The sequence below is a fragment of the Sebastes fasciatus genome, chromosome 12 (genome assembly GCF_043250625.1).
Source record: "Sebastes fasciatus isolate fSebFas1 chromosome 12, fSebFas1.pri, whole genome shotgun sequence".
NCBI lineage: Eukaryota > Metazoa > Chordata > Actinopteri > Perciformes > Sebastidae > Sebastes > Sebastes fasciatus.
The window spans coordinates 8791256-8810431 of NC_133806.1; the positions used below are offsets into that span (position 1 = coordinate 8791256).

Consider the following 19176-nt stretch of genomic DNA (forward strand, 5'->3'; position numbering starts at 1 on the left):
CAACCTGAATCCAAATATGAAATGGTTTAGCCTCTATTTTGCTCACTATGAGTATATATTAATATGGCTTTTAAATGGTTAAAATGTATTTTATTATTTTTGTTTATGTACAGCTTTCATTCTGTTTAATTTGTTGTGCTTGTTTGACTTTTTTTTTTTGATTTCATCAAATAACCTCTGGGCTTTTCTTCTCATTTTATATGAAGATAAAATACGGCTAATAAGAGCCGAGGGCATACTGAACTAACTCATTCTGCTGTGGGCGTAAAATTACCCCTAATATAACACTGTAATGGAGTATAATAAACCATAGACTCATTATGCCTTTCCTTGACACCTCAGGGGGACATCATGTATAATCAGGTCCCTAAACTCATCACTGAATAGCCTTTATTCAGCACTTACAGCCAGCAAGTTTCAAGTCAAGTAAAGTAAGTAATTGATTTCAAAATACTACTGCTGGTTTACAAAGCACTAAATGGTTTAGGGCCAAAATACATTTCTGATCTTCTGCTATGTTATGAACCATCCAGACCTCTCAGGTTCATCTGGATCAGGTCTGCTTAGTGTCCCCAGAGTCAAAACTAAACATGCAGAAGAAGCAGTGTTCAGTTTTTATGCACCAAATATTTGGAACAAGCTACCAGAAACCTGCAGGACCAGCTCCAACTCTGAGTTCTTTTAAATCAAAGCTTAAAACTTTCCTGTTTGCTGCTGCCTTTTATTAAACCAGATAATGATCTTATATACTGCACTAGAGCTTTTACTCTTGTGTGTTATACTCCATTTTAGCTTCTATCCTAGCTTTTATTTTTAGCTTGTTTTTATTTTCTAATATTGAATGTTTTTATGTTTTTATAACTGTTTTAATTATGTCTTAATGTTCTTTTGCACGTTGTCACAATGTTCTTGAATGTTTATGTAAAGCACTTTGAATTGCCCTGTTGCTGAAATGTGCTCTACAAATAAAGCTGCCTTGCCTTACCTAAATGGTCAGGAAAATGGAATTAAAAAAAAAAACATTACTGCAAATAATTCATATTTCCCAAAACGTTTGAATAAACACACTATGACCAACTCTGCACAGACCAACTCTGCACAGACCAACTCTGCTGCTGTCTTCTTACACTAAGTGAAGTTAACTAACAACACCAAAGCCGGAACCGGATATACCTTCAAAATAAACTTACTTCTTAGAAAACACAATCTATTGTCGTTATATCACAGTATATCATGTGGGCTGCTTTAGTCGAAACCAAAATTTGTCATTTTCAGTTAATGCAAAGGTTATTAGTATATATATATATATATACTATATATTCTATATAGTATATATATATATGTATATGTATATATATATATATATATAGGTCTGGTCCGGCTGCTCTGCGCGGGTTTTGTCTCTTGAACAGTTCAATCCAAATTCAATTCAAAGGGGCTATATTGGCATGGGAAAACATAGCCTGTATGACCTTAGCTGTGTACTAGGGTTTACAACAATATACAAAGATTTAAATTCAAATAGACATCCATTATTGGATTTCTTTCCAACTTTTGCTCAAAATTGAAGAGAGTGTGATAGCCACACATCACAAACCAAGTTTGTTTGCTCCAGTTATTTAGTTTGTTTCATATTTTACTGTTTTATTTTACAGTTGTATTTCATTAATTACCAGCTACAACAGCAACACTGATTTATTATTTATTATTAGACAATGCTGAAAACTGGATTACTCTCAGTGGTGTTTTTTTTAATTATTATTCTGGCTTTTTACAATATGCACAAGGCAACTACAGTGTGATTAAAGTTAGAGAGCTTGTGTTAATATGGTTTTATGTTTTTTTATTGTTGTTTGCTGACTTTCTGTCCTTAAATCATTCTCTCTCTCTTTTATTCACTCCTCTTTTCTTTGTTCTGTAAAGCACTTTGTAACAACAGTTTGTTTGCTTGCTAGTGACAAACAGACACCGTGTTTTTTTATTCATTTGAAGAAGCTTTCCTTCCAGAAAAATAAATAGAAAAAACCCTATTCTGATAATGGGTTTGCTTATCTTTACAGTGTTGGCTTCAACTGTTGTGAGCTGAATCTTCACTGCATGATGAACAATACAGTGTGGTGGGAGCACACCGACCGTCATCCACTGTAAGTAATACACCTACTATGGATAGGTACCTCATACAAACTCACTTCAAAACACCCAAACTACCCCTTTAAGATTTCAGTCCTGGTTGATTTTAAATTTCTATTTGATTGAACATAATGGGATGCTGTAGTTTTCTCCACTGTATACACACAAAAAATACAACTATGCACACAATTCTGAAAACTTGAAGCTCATGTATCAACATCAACACTCCAGACTCCTTAACAGCAATTTTTTTTTCAACTGTTGTGAGCTGAATCTTCACCTTCACATCACAAAACAAGCTTGTTGGCTCCAGTATATATATATTATATTATATACTATATATAATTATTTACGTATACTGTTCGTTTTATTTTGAAAAGTCCAACCGGAACAGCCACATTCCAACCGCCTCTCTTTACGTTCGTCACGTCGCCGCCATTTTTAATACACAAAATAATAAAAAACAAAATTGTTTTTGTTTTTCGCGAAAAGAAGTTACGAAAGTGTAACAATCACCTGACGTTTACCAGAAAAATCAGCGAAATTAATACTCCTTTGACATTGCCACTTTAAAGGCAAGTATACCACGATGAAAGTATGAATATGAATACATTATGTTATATCTCAAAGAGGATTGTAAACAGCTAACAGTGATAAACATGAATACAGTAACAGCTACTGTTAGTACCGCTATGCTTTCTACTGTCAGGGCAGAGGTAATGGGTTGTGTATTGTAGTTATAAATGTAGTTAAAGACGTGATATTGTTATTAGATATCCGAGCAGAGCTGCTGCTCACTGAGGTTTGGAGGATTCACTAGCGGATGTGGAAACTGCTCCTTTGCTAGCACAACTTCCACCGGAACAAACCTCAATTAACTGGGTGTCAAATTATATTGTTAAATGAATTGGACATCTTCTATTTTACTGAGTGAGAAATTTGACTTGTGTTGTTATAGCTTGGAGCAGAGAGAAGCTTTCATTTGTGTGTCAACATAGCACTGCCATATAATCTCATAATACAAATCAGTTATAAGTTTTACGATGCACGGATGAGCTATTAAAATGCATTCAGTTCAGTTTGTACATTCCTTATTTTTGCTTGTTATTTCCCTTGTTTACCATCACTGTAATTGCTCACACATTACACTAACAACAGTAAAAAGCAATGGAGGAACGTAAAACTTTAAAGGTCCCATATCATGCTCATTTTCAGGTTCATACTTGTGTTTTGTGTTTCTAATAGAAGCTTTAATGTGCAAAAAACACTTTATTTTCCTCATACTGTCCATTTAAATATTCCTGTATTTACCCTCTTGTCTGAAACGCTCTGTTTTTAGCACATTTCAATGGAATTGGAAAGGGGATTGCGTTGCTAGGCAACAGTTTGGATCCGTGTTTACTTCCTGTCAGCTGATGTTATTTACATACACTGCAACAGGAAATAAACTTTAGAATTTTTACGTTTAAAACCGTGCAATGGTCTAAATATTGTATATTTGTGACCTCACAAATGGACAGAAATCTTAACGCAATCCCCGCAAAAACCACGCCATAATAATTTAAATGTTTTTCAATGAAAATGAGAATAATCATGTAAATATTATCATTCCCTCTAATATCGTAAATCATATCGCAATTGCAATATCTGTAAAAATAATCGCAGTTAGATATTTTTTTCAAAATCGTTCAGCCCTAGTCTCATAAAACTGAAGGAATATTGGAAACATTTGTAAAGATCATAATTTGCAAAACATTGGCTAAACATGAGACAAACCAGCATCAAAATACTGATTATTCTGGATATTATAATTTCCCACAAAAGAAACAACACATACTGTTACAGTACATCAACGTGTGCTCAGTTCAAATGTTTCTCCTTGCCTGACTGCTTTGTCCTCAGTTTGAGAGTGTTTCTCCTACCTGTCAACAGATGTCACTGGTGCATCTTGGGCAGCAGCTGCTGGAGGCAGTGCGAAGTGGACAGGATGACGATGTCAAAGCTCTGATGGCCAATGGGGCTCCGTTCACCACAGACTGGGTGAGGTTTATATGCGTTAATTATGGAATAATCTTCAGGCTAATCCGTAATGGCTTGAGTGTGAACCCGCATCTGCTGGCAAGAAACAGAAAGCAGATCTTAATGTTTCTGTCACCATGCAATGGCAGAGTGACGGTAATGCTGAGGCCTCATTTTGAGCTCCAAAGACAGGAAAAAGTAAAAGAAACATTGACAATTACTGAAGGAAAAAACAACACTCAAATACTCATATCTGTCTTTACTGAACTCTGTCCTGTACCTGCAAACGCATATCTTTCATGCTTTATCTCTGTTCAAAGAAGGAAAAACAAATTAAATTGCATGTAGGTGCAGGTCAACAAGGTTGCTGTGCAATTTGCCATTCTCAGTTACAGAAATTTGCACTTGAAATAAACTGACTATGCATATATAACAACTTGTCACATATCTGTGAAACCTATTAAACTATACCTTAGGGCTGAAACTAACTGATCAGTTTCCGCTCGATTAATCTATTCATAATTTGGTCTACAAAATGTCAGAAAATACTGAGAAATGTTCCTCTCAATTTTTTAAAACTCAAAGGTGATCAAATGTCATAATTTGTCTGACCAACAGTCCAAAACTTATACAGTTTACAGTCACATAAGACAAACAAAAGCAGCAAATCATCAAAACTGAGAAGCTGAAAAATTGATAAACCAAATATTGGCCATTATTTTTCTGGGGATGGACTAATCGATTAATGAATTTATTGTTTCAGCTGAAATATTAGTTTATAGTTATAGTTTCACTATAAAAAATTATCCATTATCCAAACTGTTAAAATGATTCTCTATGTACTTATTACAGTAATGAAAGAGCAATTGTTTTAAATATTTTGATTTTTGAAAAACGTACAAGTCAACATAAAAAAATCCACAGGCACTTCCTCTGACTCCACTGATCACATCTATATATAACCTTCATTTATAATTTAATGCTCAAAGGCGCTGTGCAACACTAATGTAGTTTTATTGAATGTTCTCTTCCCTAATGCCGCCTGTATCTACTATACAAGAACAGATTGAAAGGTGTCAAAATGAATCGATTTTAAAGTGGAGTTCTGTCATTCATCTGAGACAGTGTGTCACATTTTAGAAATACACAGTAGTTGCAGTGTTAAAGGGCATATGACTTAGTGGATTCATGCCACTAATCTGCTCACAGGCTTTTTGCCATGACAGGCTCCGATTGTTATTATAGGTGTCTGACATTATGGAAAAAGTCTCGCTCAAGGAGAAGTCTCGTTGTGAAGTCTGCTGTGTGCCGGTAGATAACGGTGGAATAGTGGAATACATCCATAGTGGAAACATGAGTCCCAGCCGGGCAGAGTTTGTTGTGTTGGAGTACAGAAAGCTTAACTTAGAGTTATCTAAAGGTCAAGGCTGAATATTTAGATGATTTCCACAATGTGGATGAGGTCTTTGAATTCGTGGCTCTGATTTTTAACAGAAAGTCTGGAGAAACTCTGCAGCATTTATTTGAACCATTCTGTTTTTAATCTGTCTCTCAAGAGTCCCCTGACTTTATCAAAGTATACTAAATCCTTGGTATCCATAACCAACACAGCAGCAGCCTGAAAGTCAGAGAAATTAGCGTGGAAGTCAGAGATTTGAGCTTCTGACCCGGAGATGATTGAGATTTACTTTACCTTTCTTCAATGACCACTACAGAGTTTCCTTCGAGCACTGAACATTAGCTGTGGTTGAACTCAGATGTGGAGGCGCCGTGCAACTGTGTGAATACAAACCATGGCACTGTTGGGGAGCGGGGGGGCTTCATGTTAAGTGAACTTTCCCTGAATACAAATAATAAAAAATCCCCTCCAGCTGCTCTTTTACATATTTGGTTCCCCTTCTCATCTCTCTATCCTCCAGCTGGGCTCGTCGCCGCTGCATCTCGCAGCCCAGTACGGTCATCACTCCACCGCCGAGGTGCTGCTGCGTGCCGGCGTCAGCAGGGACGCCCGGACCAAAGTGGACAAGACCCCTCTTCACATGGCCGCCTCAGAGGGTCACTCCACCTTAGTGGACCTGTTAGTGCAGGTGAGCAGAGACATATGCTGTTTCAGTGCAGTTATGGTTTGGTATTGTGATGATATGATCATATCCCGTTAAGGGGGAAACACCACCTAAATTAAGAATTCCAATATGTTATTTCCATGGCCTAAGAAATTCAGTCAATATTTGTGAACATGAGCTACTCTCTATCTCAAAGCCTGAAACCAGAGAAGTAAGTCTCAAACTTGTGATGTCATAGGGTATAAAGTTTGGAGATGCTCCATAGATAATGAATGGAAGACTGATTTTATGTTGTTTTCTTTTTTTATACTCCAATGAGCTTTATTCTATTGTAGTGCTGTCAGTGGTGAAACAGAAATTGTTCCCATATACTCAGAAAATCTCCCTGGGGGCTCTCAGCATCATCTAGAACATCTCTCCCTCTTCATTGTCTACGGAGCAGCTCCACACTTTATACCCTATGCTATGACAGGTACATGCTTCTAGCTTCTAGTTTGGATTTGGGAGAGAGCTGTTCATGATGCCAAATATGTATTGGACTGTCTTGGACCATAGGAATAACGCGTAGCCCCCCTTTAATGTTTTACACATTGTCAAATTAATGATTCTAGATATTGATATTGCCATAATATTCTAATTATTATGGTATATAGTAAGTAAGAAGGGCCTGGTAAGGATGTTATACACTACATGGCCAAAATAATATGGACACTGGGACATTCCACACCCATATGTGATTGCTGAACATTTCATCCCCCAACATTTTGGAACCTGGCTGCAGGGATTTGCTGCCGTTCAGCCACAAGAGCATTAGTGAGGTGCAACACTGAGGTTGGACGATAAGACCTGGCTCGCAGTCAGCGTACCAGTTCACCCCAACGGTGCTGGATGGGGCTGAGGTCAGGGCTCTGTGCAGGCCAGTCAAATTCTGCCACACCAAACTGGGAAAACCATTTCTTGATGGACCTGGCTTTGTGACCTTGGTTTCAGTGTCTGAAGTTGTTTGAATGTGTACCAAAATGCCATTGAACAATTTTCTAATCTCTGCTTTGGAGATAATAAAAAAAACCCATTTGAATCTTGTCTAATCTTTCAGAGACCTAAATGACATTAATTTTTCAACCTTGTTACACTGTTTTCAACATTGATAGATTGTGTACACTCCACTTTACCTACCTGCCTAGTCGCAAACATCTTTTCTCATCACTTCCCTTTTGTCTCCCTCTCTTTTTGTGTTTTTTTTCCTCCCACTGTCTCGCCACCGGGGGGCGCCGTGCATCTGTGCAGAACGGCGCCGACATCAACGCCAAAGACATGCTGAAGATGACAGCGCTGCACTGGGCGGCTCAGCACGGCCACAGGGAGGTGGCCGAGCTCCTGCTGAGGTACGGCGCAGACGTCCACTGCCTCAGCAAGTTCGACAAGACGCCCTTCGACATCGCCATGGACACTAGCAACACTGAGCTGATGATACTGCTACAGGTGGACGGATGGAGGGTGGGGATGGGGAGAGACGGAGACATTCTAGGAGAGAGAGACAGAGACATTAAGGAGAGAAAAACAGTACTTTGGCAAAGACACTGAATGAGATGTGGGGTGTCAGAGAGACAAATGAAGGAGAGAGAGACCAGGATGGATGAAGAAGACAGATATAAATGGGGACGAGGGAAAGGAAAGAAAAAAGAGGCATTAAGAGGGGAGGGAGAAAAATGTAGACGGAAATAAATAGATTTAAGGACAGACAAGAGGGAAAGGACAGGTGAGGCATGCAGGGAGGGGGACAGAACAGCAGAGACGAGTGGAGTCAGGTCATTTCTGTTTCTGTTGGCGTCTCAAACACCAAAACACTTCTTTGCAAGGTTATAAAGAAAGGTAACAGAACAGGAGACATTAAAGAAAGACAGGAAATGACCAAGCACATTTCAGCCAAGGCAGGTAAAAATGAAGACGGGGAGGAGAGACGGCGAGAGAGATGGACGGATAGATGAAGGCGGGGAAGACAAGGAGACACAGATGGATAAATGAGGGGCTCGTGAGAGAGGCAGGGAGGGCGGGGGAAAGATGGACAGAGATTAGGGGGCGAGCGAAACATAAAGGAGGGGGAAGGAGAAGAGAAATGGGGGAGCGGAGGAGATTAACAAAAAGACGGAAAGAGGAGGTGAAACGTAGAAAGACAATAAGAAGACAAAAGTGTGATACTGCAGGCGCCGCAGACATGTTTGCACAGTGCCCCAGTGATTTCAAAAATACGTTTGATGTTTTCTAAGTGCGACTAGCGAAGCTCCAGTCGGACTCTCGTCGGTGTTGCTATGGTTTCAGTGGCCGTGCAGCCTCTCTCTGTCAGACAGCCATGTTGCGAACAGTTACTTACCATAACACCCGCATTTACACACAATTTCACACAAAATCGGATTAGACCTCGTCTTTGAAAACATAAAGAATCCACACTAATAATTAGAATAACAGAATTGTGGTTAAGGACTTTGTTGAAATTAGTGGACAATGTATTTTTGGACAAAATGAGATTTCAAAAGGCCCACATGCTCTCCTACCAAGACCTTATGTAACAGAGGTGAGTGTGGGCCTTCAGGTGGTATGTAGGAGGTTCTAGTAGACATTAGATAACTCCTCTCCTTGGACAGGCCTCTTCAGCCAGCCACGATACAGATAGTAGGGCCTCGAGCAAAAGCAACTGGTTGACCCATGCAAGATGGCTGCATACAGAAGGGAACTGACACATGTCTATGAATCATAAACACCCACCTAAGCCATGAGTGTGAAATGCTCCCCTGAGGTCAGTGTTTGAAAGGGCTGAATCACCATGAGTGATATATGTATTTATGATCTGAAATTAAACGGATAGTTTGGATTTTTTGAAGTAGAGTTGTACTTATCCATAGACACCATATTCTCATACAACGCTTCGTATGGTGTCTTACGAAAAGTTAGTCCTCATTTTTTGTGCGTTTTCCTACAAATGTCCAGCGTCAATTTCCCCTCCAGTCTTTTCAAAATAAACTTCCGTCGTCACAGGAAACAACTTGGTTAGGTTTAAGCAACAAAACTACTTAGCTATGCTTCGGAAAAGACCGTGTTACACCAAGTTACGCCACACCGGAAGTGGCATAACTTAAGTACGGAAGTTCCGTGACAAAAACTACTTGTTAGGTTTAGGAAAAGATTGCGGAAGTGGCGTTACTTAAGTACAGAAGTTACAGTATGTGACAAATAAATCAACATTAACTTGTGGCTTCACACAGGACATGAACACCAGTCTCCTGGGCGAAAGTCTGTTTTTTTTGGCCAACCCATCCACCCCGACCTTCTCCCTACGCGGCGTTCGCCGCTTATTATACTTCCATACAAATTGATTTTGTGGGATATATATGAATTACAGTGCATTTACTTTTCATGGGTATAGCTATGTTAAATGAATAGTTTGGGTGTTTTGAAGTGGGGTTGTAGGAGGTACCTACAGTAGATGGCGGTCAGCACACCAACAGTTTGGCATACACTTAAACTGATTTTTTTAGGTGGCTAACATACATTTTGTTGCTGCCCCTGTCCACAGCAGTACATTGCTTTGCTCCCGTGCTGGTACTCCTGTCTGCTTCTCCAAACTGGGGGCGTGCCGACCGCCATCTAATGTAGGTAATACACTGGCTATGGAGAAGTACCTCATACAACCCCACTTCAAAACACCCAAACTATTCATTTAACTTACTGCTGTGCTTTTAGCTGCCAAGAACAAATTTAAACTATTGAACATTTTAGGTTGAGACGGACACCGAATAATGATATTCTTTCTCTTTCTTATCAAGTCTGTAGAGATAAAATGTCTCCTTCAGATGAAATCACATCACCGCTACACTGAAAATGAATCATCAGTGGATAAACAATCAAACAAACTATTGGTTTTAAACCTCAGCCTACACCTATCGCGGCCATCCTATTTGATCCACCATTAACCGCACGATTACCTTTGCTCGGAAAATGAGCCAATTTAAAAAAAGAGATCGTCATACCATCAATGAAATGATTCTCAAAACGATTTCTTACTTTCAGCCGCACAGATCAGTTTCACCTTCTTCAGGGCATTTGAACCCCAAAAAACTGTTTCGCTGGGACTCTTTCTAAAAGAATTGAACAAGTGGCTAAAATTGTCAGTTCCAATAACACAATACAGATGCTATCTACTTTCTTATCTTTTGTTTAAACCTTTTATCTTCAGACAGCTGAAACAGTTGCTAGGATCCAGTTTTATACATCAAAGTGTTTCAGTGTTTCATTTCATTTTATGCCTGTAATTTTTTTATTGGATTACACATTAATCTAAAAAAGAGATCATTAGACATTGTATTATATACCTCTTTCTCCCTCAAAAGGGCATGCAAATATCAATTAAAATAATAAGAAATTAGTATTTAGATATCAGTTATTAAAATGTCAAAATACCCTCTGGGTTGATATGATGCCCCTGACTTTCAGAGGAAAGCAGAGCTAAAAGAGCATCTCTAATAAAATCAGTTATTGCAGGTTTAAACACTTAGGCCAACTTTTGGGTTAGTGCAGAATTTGCCACACTTCCATTTTCTTGAATATAATCACATATGATTTCATTTGAAACGTTCTCAAACTCTTGTTCAAAAGATCAGTTTTTAATTTATCATTAACTGCAACAGAGTTTAATATAACCACAGCCCCTGTTGTGTGTGTGTGTGTGTGTGTGTGTTCACAGGACGGCATGCAGAACCAGGTAAACATCGACCCAGAGGCCCACTACATCATCCGTGCTGGTGGGCTGGTCAACCTCTCAGACCTGGTCACCACTACCAAGACATCCGCAGGTAGACAGCACACATTCATCTAGGGTTGTACCGAATTACTTTTTTTTAATTCAAAGCTTCTACCGTCATATTTAATGACGTCATCACCTGAAGAAAAAAAAATCTCGAACAAAATCCTCAATTTAAATGAAGTGATTCATCGGATTAAATGGGTCTTTTTTTTATTAAATCAACTCGCTTTAATGAATACAATTTGTCAGTGTGAGTCTCCCTCTGTGTGCAGCGAGCAGGAGAGCAAACTGTTTTTTTCATCGCAGTGAAAATGTTGTTTTTGAAAGGCTAAACGCCAACAAATATGGATCGACGCAGAATATTTGGTTGGATAATCTATTTTATATTTATCTTTTTTCAATAAATGTTGGCTTTTGGATTTTACAACGCTCTGAAGCTATTGGAAATGTTTGGATCACACGAGTCAGAAGCAATCCTACGCAGCCACCACTGGAATCTAATTCTACAAATAGTATAATACTAATAATATTAGCGTTGCCTGATCTTTATCTGCAACTGTGCAGAAATACTGTGTTTAAACACAATAAATAGAAATGCAAAAAAAAAGAAAAAAGAAAAAGATGCGCAGCATTCAAATGTTGATTTAGAATTTGAATGTCAATATTATATATGAAGCTTCGAACTATTCAGTATAGCCCTACATGCATCCATCAGTTGTGTTTAGGTGCAGTGATAAAGTACAGAAAATAAGTGACAAAAGTGATGAATTAACAGCAGATGGGACGGATGTGAAATACAAACTTGTGCAGGTGGGAAAAAAAGAAACCTCAGGAGACTTACTGTGTTGTCTCGAGAGACATACAGTATAATCAAACGTGAAACATCTGGACTCGACACCACGAGCTAGAACAGAAACAAAATGGCAGACAGTATTAGAACAACAATGTAATGAAACTGGAGAAAAGACAAAGAAGGAGGCACATCCAAATTATTTTACAGTTCTTTAACCGTCCACTGAGTGTCTGAAAATGTATAAAACATAATATCTTTTTCCTTCTTTATGGTTGTGTAACATTCTGGCCTTGGTTCATTTTAATACGGCATCATAATGTTGGAGTAGTCCTAGACGGCGGCTGTTATCTAACAATACAGGCCAACTGTTTCTTCAGGCAAGTCAGAGGACGTCATGGCTGCAGAGTCGGTGGAAACAACCATTCAGCATGTGGTGGGCAACGGCGGGCAGAGGGTCATTACCATAGTGACGGACCAACACGGCAACCTGCAGCCAGCGACTATGGGCCAGCAGTTCATCTTCACCCTGCAGGGGCAGCAGAGTGAGTGGGCAGCAGAACAGTGCTCTTGAATACTGATCAGGACCTAACTGAGAATAGGGATGCCTTGACACCATAAAGAGTTTCTTAGAAAGCAGCAATATAACGTCAATAAAGAAAATACCCACATAAGAAAATACCCACATTAGCATTAGCTAGTTAGAGTATTACAATTCTGCACACGCTGTGGAGAATTCAAGACATTCACGACATTGCAGTTTGCGGTTACTTGCATCTTCATTTCAAACATGAGCCATGTAAAACTCTAGATCAAATCCTGAATACATATTACCATAAGTGGCAAATAGCTGCTTATTAAATGGATTTATATGTGATGGGAGAAAATACAAAAACAGAGACTATTTGACATCTTGAATGTCTAGTGGAGGACTGTCTATTCAGAAATGTATTTATTTATCATTTTAAGTATGACAAATACCATATTGCAAGTAGGGGAAAAAGAAGCAACCTAAAACCAGTTAGAGGGATAGTTTGGATTTTTTGAAGTGGGATTGTATGAGGTACTTATCCATAGTCATAATCAGTGCAATACCTACAGTAGATGGAGGTTGGAATGCCCCCAGTTTGGAGAAGCAGACAGGAGTACCGGCACTGGAGGAAAGCAAGCAGCAGCTTAAGTGTAGACTCCTTTGAGATAAACAGTCATTTTACCTCGCAGGACACGGAGGTTGCAGGTGTACCGCTGCCTCAGTTGGTTAGTTTGTTTGTGTTATTGTGTGACTTTAGTAAATCCAAATTAATCTTTTAAGTCACACAATAACACAAACAAACTAACCCATCGAGGCAGCGGTAGACCAGCAATTCCCATGTTCTGCCAAGTAAAATTACTGTTGTTGTCAATGGAGTCTGGTGGCTTTGAAGTGAGCATAGACGGATACAGCGGCTTCAGTTCCCCATCACAAAGGGCTGTCTGACGGCAACATAAAGCGGTTAAAATATTCTGAATATACACTTAAACTAATATTGATTATTCTAATAGGTTTATTTTTACTCCTGCCTATTTCTCGCCATCTACTGTAAGTAATACCCTTACTATGGATAAGTACCTCATAAGACCCCACTTCAAACAGTCCGAACTATCCCTTTAATTTATTTATTGTAAGAACCGGTAGGTGGGTGTTGCCAAATCCAAGACAGAAATAAAACAAAAAGAGGACTCCTAACTCAGTTTCTAAAGGATCTAATCTTTCTGGAACCACACAATGAAATTGTGCATACGTACAGTAGATGAAATAGATCTCGCAGAACTACCAGTACACACACATAGAGTCCTGAGACCGAAAGAAAAGTAAACAAGAAAATATGTTCAAAAGTTCACAGCTCTGCACGGACTCTTTGTAAGAGCCTTCTCTGACACTTTTTGTTTTGCGGTTGCAGTGGTGGCTTTGCCAGCCAGCGCAATCACAGAGGAGGTGGTGGTCGAGGAGCCTCGGCAGGCCACGCCCACACGCAAAAGGAAGACAGACCCCGCAGCCAATCACATCAGCCTAAAAGACAAGGTAAACCAGGAGTATTGATGTACATATCTATTGTTTAAACCTTTTTCATATACATATGCAACACAGCAAAACAAAAAGCTATTTCATAGCATGCACCTACACAGAGCCACTGTGGACAACTACTTGTTTACCTTTTGTACCTTTTGAAAAACTGAATAATGCCCATGAGACACCAAAATCTACTTTGTCTAATCTAATTTGATGCTTTAACCACTAATCTGTTTGTTTTATTTCCAGAAGGTCAAAGAAAGTCGCGAGCAGCTGGAGCGGCAGCTGCAGGAAGCCAATCTTAAAGCCCAGGGGTACCAGCAGCAGCTCCTGCAGAAGGAGCAAGAGGCCGAGCAGTATCGCCTCAAACTGGAGCAGGCCATCGCCACCAGTAACAACAGCATCAACAACGCCATCACTGCGATGACGGTTACCTTAAACAACGGCGCTACAGTGAAGCAGGAGGAGGAGGAGGAGGAGGAGGAGATGATGGTAGAGGAGCAGCTAGAGTTGACAGAGGAGGCTGCAACAAAAGAGACGATAGAAGACGAGAGGGGAAACGCAAAGGGCGAGGGAGAGGTCATCTGTGAACTGCAACAAGATGCTATTCTTGTGAATGAGTGTGAGCCGGATGTGGAGGTCGCAGGTGCAGGGGAAACACACGAGTCATCCCCCTGTCGGCGAGGCCAAGGTAGAAGGAGAGGCAGAGGGGGACGCAGACATTAGCTGACATGTTTTGTGATAATCTATTTATTTGATTTTATAACCCTTTTGTAAAAAATTTTGAACTTTAGACTTTTGTAAATATGTCAACATTTTCATGCAGCACAAACCTCATGAGGATTTTAGATTAAGTTAGATTCGATTATGCTATTTTATTATCTTCACGTGTGGCGTCTGCCTATAGTTTAGCCATCTGTGTTTACTGTGCACTAACTGGTGGCTGTGCAGTCGGTGTACGCTGTGATAATTAGTTTATTACATTAAATCCAAAGTGGCAGAAACGAGAAAGCAATTAATATTTTCTAGGGCTGTCAATCGTTTAAAACATTTAATGGAGATTGTGTGAATCGCAAATTAATTACCCATTTTTTATCTGTTCAAAATGTACATTAAAGGGAGACTTGTCAAGTATTTAATACTCTTATCAACATGGGAGTGGGCAAATATGCTGCTTTATGCAAATGTATGTATATAATGATTATTGGAAAGCAATGAACAACACAAAACAATGACAAATATTGTCCAGAAACCCTCACAGGTACTGCATTTAGCATAAAAAAATATACTAAAATCATAACCTGGCAAACTGCAGCCCAACAGGCAATAACAGCTATCAGTGTGTCAGTGTGCTGACTTGACTATGACTTGCTCCAAACTGCATGTGATTATCATAGTGGGCATGTCTGTAAAGGGGAGACTCGTGGGTACCCATAGAACCCATTTTCATTCACATAACTTGAGGTCAGAGGTCAAGGGACCCCTTTGAAAATGGCCATGCCAGTTTTTCCTCACCAAAATTTATGCAAAATTCCGGCCAAAGTTTGGTGCGTTATTCAGCCTCAGCATTTGCCTTAGTATAACATGGTTGGCAGCAATGGATTCCAGTTTCATATGATGCCAGTATCTTCACTCTAGCTATAAAACTGATCCCGCTACAGCCTTCAAATCGGAAGTTGCGTTAAAGAAATTAGTGGCGTTTAAACAAATTTGTGTTGACGCGTTATTGTGTTAACTTTGACAGCCCTTGTATTTTCGTGATGTCCTCTCTGTGAAGGGCAGGAGAATAAACAAACTATCAAAACGTACATGGATATGTACTGCACCTTCAACGGTATTGATAAGCCCTCGGGGCAGCTCTAATTCTTTGTTTTCTGGACTTAGGGCAGACTGGACGCTACAGTGACTGAAGTGGTATAACAAGTCAGGATGGGCCGGGGCTAGCTGGTTAGCATGCTCATTTCAGTAGATATCTCTGCAACACAATACACAAATGTGTTTGACAAAACGTCAACACTGTAACCTCTTCACGTTCTGTTTATAATGTTAGTTCCGAAAATTCTGTCCAGGTATTAGACTTTGCACCTTTAAGTTCTAAGTATTTTTGTGTTCCCATTATTTTTTTAAGACCGGATTTGTGACGCGGGCCCCCAGACTTTGGTGAATTTGCCTCAGCGGAGGTGCACAGTACGGTCAAAGATAATCATGAAGCAATTACAGTAAGAGCACTTCATGCTCTCTTATCCAGGGTGACCTCCAGTGAGCAGATAGGAGCTCGGTGTTGGGCTCAAGGACACTTCAACAGAACGCACGGCAGTTGATGGACACACCTTATCTTTTCTGGGAATCAAACTTGTGACCTTTATATTTTTAGAGCAGCGTCTTTAACTACGCAGCCATTGTTTTACGGTGTAATATGGGTTTAATATGAGTTACAACATCTGAAGGACAAAAAACAAAAATGGGATTAAAGATTTTGTTTTAATGTTAATTCTTTGTCTACATGTCTTTTGGGAGATGCTCTCACTCAGCACCAAAATCATGAGCGGTACACGGGGTATTTAAACTTTAAATGAGGCAGCATTAGTGCCATTCTCCACTAGAACTAATTAACGAGCCGGTTTGGGGATTTTTGAGCAGAGCAAGTCTTTGTCCACTTTAGAGAAAGTCATCAATAACATGAATTTAATTGTTTTTTCCCACTAATTATACAGCCCATCTTCTCAATATTGAAACTGTCTGAGGACATTTGTTCACATGTTTGCACTTAAGGGCTTTATTCATCATAAGTTTGTAAAACATAATTTTTTTTCCTGTTATTTCTTGCAACTGAGGCAATCAAAGGCTCCCACAAAATATTTCTTCTTCAGTGCAAAACAATTCCCAAAAATAACATATACAAATTAAAGACAGAGTGTGTTTGTGTGTACTCATTAAGTTTTGTGGTAGTTATGATTAGATAAAGTCACCATGTTTTGGAAATAAAATGTAAAAAATAGTATTCATTAACTGAATAGTTTTACATCTGGAATATTTTAAAAAGAAAATATTGTCTTTTACATTTCAATAAAAAAGGCTCTGTTTATTTCCAGTTGGCATTGGATCTTCCTGTATATAAAGATCCCAACACTTACTAGTTATTATGTGCATTTGAAATTATAATTTATGTAAATGTTCCGTTTTGTTCTTGTACAGCAGCCAGTGGAAGCATTTATCCTCCAGCTGCTCATAGTGAAGCTCTCCGGTGGTCACCAGTAATGACTGTCATTATACTGGGCAGCTCCCAGTGGCTAACAGTCGGACACTGTGGTGAATAATGTCGTTGCGCTCAGCTCTCTAAGTAAAACCCTTGAAATGTGGGCACAGAATGGCTCAGTGGGGAGTGAGTGGCTGTATTTGATGCGAGTTCATGAACAGCTGTTTTCCTCTGATGTACTTTAAGGGCTAAAGCAGATTGTGGCTGACATGAATCTGACAGACCAGATCCAGACTTAAAACAAGACGTAGTAGACGGGATCATGTCACCTCTGTTTGATCCTCCTCACACAGGCTGCCGGGAATTTTCAGAACAGATCTCAAATTTTAGCCTTAAATGCGCTTCATGTCCTGGTTCGCTGCAATATTATAGAGCTTTGAAGGCTGTATGAGCACTCACACAGCCTGAGGTCACATGGCAGGGGCCCTCAAGCTGTCCCAGAAGAGAGACCACGAGTGACAGCACCTCATCTGTCAGGGCCCCGAGGCTCAGAACGACCTGCCTGAGAAGAAAGGCTATAGTATAATCAGTCATGTTTAGAAACACCTTTTAAAATGCAGTCGGACCTGCTGTTTTTTTTTTCTTCCTTGATTCGGTTTTATTGGAGGACTTTAAAAAAAAAAAACGTATACCATCCAGTCCACTAGACTTAAAACAAAAGACTCCATTGTGAGGCTAACACTGTTGAGCTTTTGTCAAGACTGTGGTGATTTCTATTTTTAGCCATGCTAGCAGCAGGCTCAAGGGAGGGCAATGTTGAGCCGTCAGTCCACCAATGAAATATCACAAAAGCTGCAGGATGGATTGCCATGAAATATTTGTATAGACATTCATTGTCCTCGGAGGATGAATCATGTTGACTTTGGGGATCCCCCTGACCTTTTCCTGTTGCACCACCACAAGGTTGGCATTCGTGGTTTTGAGTGAAATGTCTCGACAACTGTTGGATGGATTGAGATTCATCGACCTGCAGAGCCATAGAGACCCCGCAGACCCACAGTTTTAAACGTATGCGAGTTCCAGATCCACAGATTTCCATGTGTGCAGTGTGTCTTTGGCCTATATCCAGTCAATTAATAAATGTTTGTATTGAAAAAAAAAAAAGCCTTCATTGAATACAATATAATATAAAATACGACGGTGGTTATCAACTCGGTAAGTCAACACAGGGTTTCTCTATCTGGCTGTGAGCGCGTTCACATGAACGGGGCGGTGTTTGCAGCATCTGACCAATCACTAACATGGACAAGTCTACAGACTCGCAGACAGTCAGGCAGAGCGGCACATTTTACAAAGGAATTGCAAACTATATAAGACAAATACGAAGAAGTTAAACATATAATCCAGGCTAAAATTAACACAGTTGAAGCTGCCAAATGCAGGAAGATGAATGCGTAAATTAACAGAGTTATTAACTCAACAGAATACTCCAAAGTCAGATATAGTCGTCGTCTAGATATAAATAGCTTCTAGAAGTGTAATGGATGAATGAATTACACTTCATTATACCCATTAATCATGGATGGCCGTGTTTGACTATTTTAACCTTCTTTCAGCTGCATCCCCCTCAGGTTGAAAACGGACCTTGAGCAAGTAACAAAACAAGGGGGGAGGGCGAGGATTGGGCTGGTGGATGAAATTTGGGCTGTTTTTGTCAACATTTTACAGGGTTTTGAAAATATTGTGAAAACGATATTACCAAACAAGCTTACCTACTTACCTTAACGTCATCATCATCATATCTGGTTGTCTGACTGCACTCTTTATGGATTGCTATAACCTATTTATCTAACATTTTATCTTTGGTTATTTGAAGCAGATATGAAACTTTGTATGCTTATGAAGTGTTTTCTTTAGCGCATGTAATGGTTTTACAGTTTTACACGGGTTTCTGCCAAGGTTATGCCGTGGGCTGTTTTTTATTAAATTGGGCGTTGTGATTGGGCTGGAAACTGTCAATCTGATCTGCCAAGACTGTGTCAATAGTTCTAGACTGTGTCCTAGTTCGCCTAGACTCGGCATCACTGAGTTTAACACAAATTGTTGTCCATTGAGCTCGATTAACCCGGC

The 19176-nt window shown here is 39.6% G+C and overlaps 1 protein-coding gene across 3 annotated transcripts; it reads left to right on the top strand.

Moving 5' to 3' along the window:
• The first annotated feature begins 2547 nt into the window (after nt 1-2547).
• Nucleotides 2548-16941, top strand: LOC141778628 (GA-binding protein subunit beta-1-like). 3 transcript variants are annotated; one of them, XM_074653006.1, is made up of 8 exons: nt 2548-2705; nt 4063-4170; nt 6069-6236; nt 7500-7694; nt 10951-11059; nt 12181-12345; nt 13741-13862; nt 14100-16941. In XM_074653006.1, the coding sequence occupies exons 2-8, from the start codon at nt 4063-4065 to the stop codon at nt 14574-14576; spliced, it is 1344 nt and encodes a 447-aa protein (XP_074509107.1). In that variant the 5' UTR covers nt 2548-2705; the 3' UTR covers nt 14577-16941. The 3 variants fall into 3 exon arrangements, with proteins under 3 accessions (XP_074509107.1, XP_074509108.1, XP_074509106.1); XM_074653007.1 differs by having other exon boundaries at nt 2577-2705; nt 5865-6236; XM_074653005.1 differs by lacking the exon at nt 2548-2705 and adding an exon at nt 2826-2846.
• Nucleotides 16942-19176: the final 2235 nt, after the last annotated feature.